The sequence below is a fragment of the Panthera uncia genome, chromosome D2, assembly GCF_023721935.1.
Source record: "Panthera uncia isolate 11264 chromosome D2, Puncia_PCG_1.0, whole genome shotgun sequence".
NCBI lineage: Eukaryota > Metazoa > Chordata > Mammalia > Carnivora > Felidae > Panthera > Panthera uncia.
Genome location: NC_064818.1, coordinates 66,120,748 through 66,130,285, shown reverse-complemented (window position 1 = coordinate 66,130,285; position 9,538 = coordinate 66,120,748). Strand labels below are relative to the sequence as shown.

Here is a 9,538-nt window from a genome sequence, read left to right as displayed (position 1 = left end):
TTGTGATTGTGCTTGGTGCCTTCACATGGCTTCCCTCCCAGGCACACCCCGTGCTGCGGAAGACTCCCCTTCCTTCATCCCAGACTCCCAGGTCCACTGCGAGGGGCGGCGGGGCCCAGGGCAGAGGCCTGACCGCCACGCCCTATATGGGCTGCTGACTCCGGCAAGGGCAGGGGCCTGGAGACCGGGATCCGGCTACTCTCCTTGAGGTGGGGAGGCAGGCTTCCTGACAGGTATACTCAAATGGGGACAGGAGCTCATGCCCCTCCTCACTCAGCCAAAGTCCTGACACCCTGCCTCCCACATCCTACCCCCTGAGCTCCCAGGCACAGTGTCCTCTCCCTCGCTGCACACACCTGGCACAGATAGATGCCCAATGCCCTTGGTGGGCGCACACATCCACTGCCCCCCACCACACTGCCACTGCCGAATGGCTACTTGATGCTTCCCGCAGACACTTCCCGTCTCCCCACACGGCCTTAAGGCTTCTAGAGTGCAGGGAAGACCCTAATTTCCACTGCCTCCCACAGAGACAAGTGCCAGGCTCTGCAGGACCCATGCATGGAAAGAAGAGAACCGCCTTGCGGTGCCTGGCGTGCTGCTCAGCACACAGCAGGCACAGAGGGGTGTCTGGGGTTTATCAGCAACTCCCTTATCGAACCACGGAAAAGAATTCATGCTGAATATCTGTGATCGGACAGACAGCCGGGAGGATCTGCTGGAGGGACTGTGATGTCACACTGTCGATCAGCTTGTCAGGGTCTCAGGTCCCTGAACAGCACAACGTGGGGGCTGAAGATGCAGGAGGACATTTCTGGCTCTCAAACTCTGATTCGATTATAGACTCACAGAGAGGGAGAGCCCAAGCGCTTCCCATTCTCTCCAGCCCGTTAGTGTAGCAGAAACTGACCATGAACAAAGCCTTGGGGGGAGAAGGCTGTGCTTGTGTCCAGGCTCACACAGGGCACTACCCTTCCCCAACTCAAGGCACCTCACAGGAGTAAATCTGGCAAGACAGACTTCAGACCCAAAAGCCGGTGGGTTTTGATACCTCAACCAAAGTTACATAAAATAGGAGAGGCGGCCGCAAAGACAGATTCTCTGGGCCCGGATAGTCAGGATCAGATGCAGACAGAAAGCTGTGGGGTGAGTCATCTCCTGATCTTTCCGCTAAGATCTCTGTGCGGAGCCCTTTCACCTCCTCAGATCCCCTCCCCACCCCAGACCTCTGCAGACTGTTGCTTGAGCCCTCTGCGGTGAGCCATCAGGGATGTCCATCAGGAACTCAAAACCCCAGCACCCAAGCCCTGTTTCCCCTGTTTTCCCCAGCCCTATCCATCTTGGAGGCTTCTCCGCCGCTGGAATGAGGATGTGGGGTGACACCAGAGGCCTGCACTGCGTGGCACTATTGCTCACACTTCCCCCTTTACCAGGGAGCAGGGCACCTGGGGGTGAGGGCAGGGCAAACAGCAGAATAGACAGTCAACAGCAGCAGTGTTTATATCTGTCCCTTTGTCTGGGACACACAGCCCAGTTCCTGAGGGCCTGCCAGGGTGGCCTATTGTCTGGCATTGTTTGCCTTTGGGGCGATAGGTGCCCTGGAGTTGGGTTGGGGGGGCGGTGGTAGGGAAGAGACAGGCTGAGTGGGGGTGGGGAGCAGGATCCAGCTCCAGACCAGGCAGCCAGCCTTGGTGCCAAAGGCCATGGCTTATGAAGCCCCTGGGCAAGGAGCCAAGGGCCTGCCCACTCTTCTCTCTGCAGCTCAGAAGGCCTGGTGATGGCAGGAACTTCCCACCTTTAACAAAGACCCCTCGGAACCACTGTTTTCCCTCTCCCAGGCCCCTCAGGGCCCAGATCACTTCCCAGAGCTCTCTGCTCTCCCACCCCTGCACACACACCCTTGCCCTTGTGTGCACATGTGTGAGAGGTGGCTGGCCTTACAACTCCACCCTCCTAAACCGTGACCTGTCCCTTGACTGCCTCAGACCAGCTCGCCCATGAGTGGCTCTCCATCAGCGCCTCATCTGATTATACATATGCACAGAACCACTCCACACTGCTCGGCTGTTCCTATCTGAATGAGGCAGCCTGGGTGCAGAGACCTGTCACCCAGAACTGTGAGACGCTGAGCAAGTCACTTCCTCTTTGAAGACAAGGGATTGGGTTCCTGAATCTCTAAAAGCCCTTCCAGCTTCAAAGTCACATAACCAGAACCGTAGGGTGAGGATCTTAAGCCCTCCTAGACAGCAGAGTGGAACTCAATACTACAGAAACACAATAGGAAGGATCCGTGCCTTTGGCCAGACAGTTCAAGCCACCAACCAATATGTGGGGTTTTTTCCGGTGTTTATACTACACTTTGTGCATATGCCACACTCTGGGCCATACACAGAGGGCCCACATGTTGGAACACATGTTGCATATTATCACACTGTGAGGTGCGATACACATTTTGAAGTATATTCCACACTTTAAGGTATACCCACGCTTTGAGGTATATACACACTTTAGGGCATACAGACACTTTGCAGTATGTAACACTTTGTGTGTATCCACACACTTGGGCTACATCCCATACTTTGTGTATATAGCACACTTTAGGTAGAGACTTCACAGCTGGGAGCATTCTACAGTGTCCATGTAATTTTGGCAAGGCTCTGAGGTTAAGAGTACAGACCCTGGAACCTGATAAAGCCGGGTATGATGCTTCTCCACCACTTGTTAACCTTGAGCAAAGCACTTGCCCTCTGAGACTCAGTTTCTTCACCTGTAAAATGGAGATAAAAATAGTATCTACCTCATAGGTTTTGCAGGGAGAGTAAATGAAGCAGAGCCCATGATGGGCTCATCATAGTGCCCAGGACATAAGAAACACTTAGTAAATGGTATCCTTGTTATTGCTTGCACTTTCAAAAGTGTTTTATAATGTAATGTACTATTTAATTTATATATATATATACACACATATATATATGTGTGTATATATATATATATATATATATATATATAATCAGATGTTCCCAGAGTCTCAAAGCTTTCGAAACTCAGATAACAAACAGAACCATTTAATTCATATTTATTTCACATTTGATCTGTAAACTTTTTATTAAAAAAAATTCACCATCATTAGCAACATGTGCTGACATTAGTTTGTCTTTAGTGAAATAAGAGCGCAGGCCTTAGAGAGTCTCTGTCTAAAACAGGTAGAAACTCAGATGTAAACACGAGGTCTCTGCCCTTCTCCCTTGATTTGGGGAGTTCATCAATGACATGATCTCAACCAGAAAAGCAGGGGGGAAAGGACAACACTTTGATACCTAAGAGCTCTTGGGGCAGGAACTGTACAGTTTGGCAGGCTCATTTGTCTTTTCAAACTGTTTACCTTGGGCAAATTGTATCAGGTTTGCTTCTTCCACATAATTTCCACTCCTCCGTCTAAAAACAGCAACCAAAAGATTTCTTGCAGTCAGCACTTTTGGGGAGGGAGGGGCAGGTGCAGAAACATACAAGATAGAAACATACATATTCTTCAAGCAGTGGCCCTGGAGAGAGGAGGGAAGGAAGGAAAGAGGGAGGGAGGGACACAGGAAAGAGATACTTTTAAAGTGAGTTGCTGGGGTGAAGGGTGCATCAGAGGATAATGGCTTTATACACAGGGCTGCTGCATGGCAGAAAGGTTCCTTTACTTCTGTCTTGGTCCTTCGTTGTAGTATTTACATAGGAAAAGGCAATTATGCTGTTAGGCACAGGAAAAAAATGGACAGAAATCTTTTCCCCCTCAGGATATCTCAAAGCAGGTCCAGGCCCAAGGGACAGTCACCAGTTGCTGGTGAAAAGGACACAGGAGGTAATGACACCGGAAAACGACTTGCATTACAAAGGGGGTTGGCCTGAACCAAAGACAATGTATCAGCCTCAAGGGCATCTCCAACAGCATCAAAAGCCCAGATTGGGGATCCTAGCGTGTACTATCAAAAATAGTGTGTATTTACAGTGGGGGATGGGGGGATGGGCAGGGCTGCCCTGAGCATTTGTTTAAAAACAGAGTTAGAATAAGGGGGAGAGCAATTAGCCAGGGCTGGGTAACCCCATCCATTAATCCTTTGTGAGCAGTACCCTCTGGGGCCCAGTGTTTGCTTGCTCTGATCGGCATTGAGAACTGGACTCAGGGGAGGTGAAAATACCTTTAGGGAACAATACTGATTAGGGAGGGCCCAAGAACCCAGGAAGATCGTTCCAAGTCACAAGCGGCCCTAACAACAACTGGGAGGCCGGTGGCCCTCTCAGCCTTTCCCTGAGAGGGAAGAACAAAGGCCACGGAGCAAGGTCGGGCCAGGAAACACGGAGCAGGCAGGACCCGGGTTTCAGAGTGCTGGGCTATATAGACGCTCCCCTCGATCCCCGCTGACTGCAGTGGGCGCCAGTCTGTTGGCGGGTCGCGGACCCGGCGCTCACACGATCCGTTTCCTGTCCCCTCGGCAGAGGATCTTCTTGAAGGCGCGGCGGAAGTCGTGGTTGAAGATGGTGTAGATGACTGGGTTCAGGGAGCTGTTGCAGTAGCCGAACCAGAAGAAGAACTTGAAAAGCGTGCGCGGCACGGAGCAGCCCACGGCCGTGAGCGTGTAAGTGAAAAAGAAGGGGAACCAGCACACCACGAACACGCCGATGACCACGGCCAGCACGAACGTGAAGCGCTTTTCGCGGTTCTGCCGCCCGCGCCAGCGCGACGCCTTGGCGCCCCCGCCGCGCTCCTCCCCGGGCCCCGCCGCCGACGCCCCGGGCCCCGTTGCCCCCGGCCCACGCCGGGGCAGGCTGTCCCCGGGCTTTACCTGGCTCGCCCGGGGCTTGCCCTTGGCCCGGGGGCCGCGCTCGGACCTGCGGGGCCCCGGGGGCCGCTCGGCGTGCTCGGAGGACGAGCTCTCCTCCAAGTCCAGAGCGTCAGCGTCGCGTGGCCCTGCGGGCGCGGGCTCCCCGGGGGCACCGTTGAGCTGGGCGGGCAGGGGCTCGGCCTCGGCGCCCACGGGGCCCACGCCGCGCTCCGGGCCCAGGCCGTTGGGCCTGCGCTCGGCTCCCCCCGGCGGCGCGGCGGCGGCGTCCGGACCCCGGCGGCTGGGCGGCACGCGGGTGCGGCGCTTGGCAATCTGGTAGATGCGCACGTAGACCAGGATCATGATGAGGCAGGGCGCGAAGAAGGAGCCGATGCACGACGAGATTACGTACCACTTCTGGTCGTTGATCTCGCAGCGCGGCTCGGTCGGCTGCTCGCCGCCGCCGCCGCCCTTCTTCTCGATGGAGATGAGCGGCGGGAAGGAGATGACGGCCGAGATGACCCACACGGTGACGATGATGGCCTTGATGCGGCGCGGCGTGCGCTTCAGGTTATACTCGATGGCTTGCGTGATGGACCAGTAGCGATCCAGGCTGATGGCGCACAGGTGCACGATGGACGAGGTGCAGAAGAGCACGTCGAGCGCCAGGTAGATCTCACACCACGCCTTGCCGAAATACCAGTAGCCCATGACCTCGTTGGCCAGCGAGAAAGGGATGACTAGCGTGGCCACCAGGATGTCGGCCGAGGCCAGAGACACCAGAAAGAGGTTCTGGGGCGCCTTAAGTGCGCGGCTCGTGAACACCGCGATGATGACCAGCACGTTGCCGAACACCGTGAGCAGCATGAGCAGGCCGGCCAGGCACACCAGAGTCAGCGTCACCTGCAGGGAGTAAGGGGTGGCCCGGGCGCCGCCCCCCGGCGTGTCGGTCCCATTCCAGCTCGCGTTGCCCGCGTCCAGCTGCAGGGAGCCCATGGGCGCGAAGCTGCCCTCGGCCAGCGGCTGCTCCTGGCGGAACATGAACGCGGATGCCCGCTTGCCTGGGCCTGCTGCCAGTTGCCTTCCGGCCCAGCGCCCGTGGGTCCTCCTCTTCCTCCCGCGCCCCGCTCGCCCTTACGCGCCTCACATGGGGAGGGGACCGCAGGGACGCCGGCCGGAGCTGGAGAGCCGCTAGCAGCCCATGGGCCCGGCTCCCACGAACGGCGCCCGGCCTGCGCTTGCGGCGCTCGTGGTGGGCGCCTTCTCTTTCCCAGCTCAGCACAAGTTTTATTTCTAAGCGGCGGGAGAGAGTAGGTCGAGCCGATGGGGAAAGGGAGAGAGATCCTTCAAGAAGGGAGAACAAACACCATCGGTGGCCTGAGGACTTGGAAGGATGACGGAAAATTTTTAAAAATATATCTATATCTTGACTCTTGAGCCCGAGCGAAAGCAAGAGGTCTTACCGTGTGCGGGGCCCGCCCCCACCCCGGGAGGCAGCCGAAGGGCGCTGACGCGGGCCTGGGGTCTCGCGCCTGTCTTCTTACATCCCCGAAGCGAATACCGACTCTCCCGCTTCCCCCAGACGCGGCGGTGCCGGCCGGGCCCGGGCTGGGGCCAGCGTGCGGACTCTACCGCCTCTCGGAGCGCCGCCGGACTTCCAAAGTTGCGTGCCCAGCTGGGGCTGGGTCGCAGCGCGCGGAGCTCTGGGGCGGCGACGGCGGCGGGGTGAGCGCTGTGCGGGCCGCATGAAGACGCCCCCGTCCTCAGGTGGGCCGGGGCAGGTGGGCGACCGGCCCGCCGGGAGCCGCGGCCGAGGCAGAGGGTCTTCTGGGCGTTGGCCCGGCGAGCTGCGGGCGCTGGCCGCAGCCCAGCCGGACCGGCCGGGGTCCGAGGGCACCGTGAGTTGGGGCAGGAACGCGGGGCTAGGGGGAGAAGCTGCTGGGGGTGGCCGGGCGGCAGCGCTCCGGCTGCTGGGCGTCTGCACCGAAGCCAGAGCCTCTGCTGCTCCGCCGCGCTCACCGTGGACTGGTTTTATAGCCCCAGGATCAAGCCAGCGTTGCCGAGCAGCCGGCGTCAGCCCCCACGTGGGAAACCGACCCTCCCCCGCCCCTTGCGCCTCCCCTCCGCGGGTCTGGCGCCCGCGCCCCGCGCGGGACCTTGAGGAGCGCTTGCCCCCCGGCCGGGACGGGCGCTTTGGAGAGGCGGGTACCGTGAGCGAGGGGTTTAAAGAGCGTGCCCCGGGAGTGGAAGCGGCCCCTGCTGGGAATTGGCCGCGCAGCTCCGGGCCCGCGGAACAGAAAGCAGCGGGAACCCGGGAGTGCTCCCCATCCAGCTGGGTCCTGGGAGGAAAGAGAGTTGGGGACCCGGGCCCGAATCGGGAGAAGGCGCCACGGGTACAAGTAGCATCCGTAGCACGCTGGTCCTGGTCCAGGCCACCCTCGACCGCAAGTGCTCCTGGCGGCGAGGCGAGTGGGGTTCTGGTGAGAAAGGAAGGCACAGGTTCGGATCGAACCCCAGCTGCGGAATGGGAAGCACCCCCGGGAAGCGGGACCCGCCCGAGTCCGGAGCTCCGCTTGGGGAAGAGGAGGCCACCTGTGGTTCTAGCCGCAGAGTAGTCTGCGGGACACCCGGCCGTCGCGGGTCTGGACCGCACCTCCTTAGAACGCGGTGAGGAGGGGTCTTGGCGCTGGAGGCCGCGCGCCACGACTGAGCGAGGGCGCACTGACACCTGCTGGCAACTCGTCGTCACCGCTGCCATGCCGGGCGCTTTCTTCCGCCTCTGCAGTCTTTGCCTACAGCGCCTTCTCCTATTTCAGGATAAGTTTGGGTCCGAGCTCGGGAAAGGAGAACCCAGATTTTAAAGTGCACTTTGTCACGTTGAAGAAATCTTCCGAAAGCATGTACTTGTGTGTCGGGAGTGGGAGTTCGCCTGGTAAAGTCACGCCGGGAAGGGCTTAGCAGGCTCAGAGGCCAGGACTGGCATTCCATGCTGGACTGACACAGCCCACTGTTCCCGCAAATATGAGAGGCCTGGACCCTGCCCTAATGATTGACCAGTTCTGGCCTGCTGTGAACGAGTTTGTCTTTCTAGAGGCAGGAAAGCTATACTCCACCCCATCTCGCCCCCATTTCAGATGCAGGCACATCATCTTTCAGTTAAGGAGGGGGGTGCTGGCCAAAAGAAGAGAGAATATTTTCCACGTTGTTTCTGATAGGAATAGCATGGAGTGAGGTGAATGGCTAGTTTTTCTCAGCATGCTGGATGTCCTACAATAGATCTTAACAATTGCTGGAGTACCAGCTTGTATTGTGCTGTCTGCACTTTTCTAATAGGCAGGCAGTTTAAGGGTAAGCCCAGGGCGATAGGAACTGTTAACAGGAGAGATTAACAGAAAAGTTGCCTTTATTTAAGGACCCGATAAAGCAGAATACGTAGTCACCAAAGTTGGAGGTTCCAGATCGAACAGATCACCTCTCTGCCTGGCAGGGTGCAGGTCTGGCTGGGGGCTAAGGACAAATTAAGGACCTTGAGCGTGGAGTTCAGCCCCAACCGTCGTTGAGAGCCTGCACCAGTGATAGTTATTCAAGCTCTTGCCATACATTGTCATGAAGTCTTTATTTTTTGAAAGTACTCCACAGATGTCTCATCTGACTTCAGTACCTTTATCTCCCAATCTCTGATCCAGCTGGGTGAACTCCTCCACCAGTCTTAATTCTCAGGAGCCAAAAATGCCCTCTTCTGTGGGCTGAAAAGACAGAATTTCCTCCCTCTGTTGAGTCCCTCACTTCCCATCTACTCAAATCTCGGCTCTGAGTCTCATGGCGAGGCAGAAACATTGCAGTAGGCTCGGTTGGAAATGTGATTATACTCGTTTTTGCACAGCGACCAGGAGCCCCTGACTTCAAGTATGAATGATAAGAAAGACAAAAGCAAAGCCTGAGGCAGTCTGGGGATCACGGTGTTGTTCACACTCGGGGAGTGAGTATCGGACAGCCATCACTGTCCATGGCCGCACCAGCTGCTAATATGATGCTCTCCCTGTCTCATTTCGGAAGCAAAAAGGAAAAGGAAAACAGAGGCCACGGTACTTTCCCTTCTGGATCTCTGCTGCCAGCCTGTGTATGACACCTCTTGTCCCATTTTCTAAATGCTTCCCAAATAGTCAGTGAGTTCCGCAATTCCTAGGTTTGGAGTCTTCTACTAGAATGAAAACAGGTGTTTCAAGGAACTAAGGTCTCTGAGACCAATAAACAACAAGGGCTGTCTTTTGTTAAGTACCTAGTATGATCATAGGCGGGGCTGTGTACAGGGCCCTCATGTGCCAAGTTCTTCCTCTTATACATGCACCTTATCACCTCCTTAGTTGGACACACGGTGTCTGTCTATCTGAGCTTTGAAAAGCCACGTGGACACCATTATTTTTTGCTAGAATTTTTAGTGCTGTGCTAGCTGAATGAGACAGCATTAAGCAGAGAGACATCCACAAAGATAATCGTTCTTAACCAGGCCTGTATATCAGCATTGCCCGGGAACGTAAAATACATTTATCAATGCTCCACCAGGGAAGTTATGATTCATCAGGGCTGTGGTGGGATGCAGCAGGTGTATTTTAACAAAGTTCCTCGGCAGATGCTAACAACACACACACTCAAGACTCACTGCTCTAAGCAGTAAATCCCAGCAGGGGGCAGGAAGAGAGTGTCCAAATGACCTGAGGACTTTGATGAGG

At 56.4% G+C, this 9,538-nt stretch overlaps 1 protein-coding gene across 1 annotated transcript; it reads right to left on the bottom strand.

Moving 5' to 3' along the window:
- Nucleotides 1-3,064: 3,064 nt before the first annotated feature.
- ADRA2A (adrenoceptor alpha 2A) lies at nucleotides 3,065-7,413 on the bottom strand. Its single transcript, XM_049645746.1, has one exon. It carries the CDS (start codon nucleotides 5,847-5,849, stop codon nucleotides 4,452-4,454), a length of 1,398 nt encoding a protein of 465 aa, XP_049501703.1. The 5' UTR covers nucleotides 5,850-7,413; the 3' UTR covers nucleotides 3,065-4,451.
- Nucleotides 7,414-9,538: the final 2,125 nt, after the last annotated feature.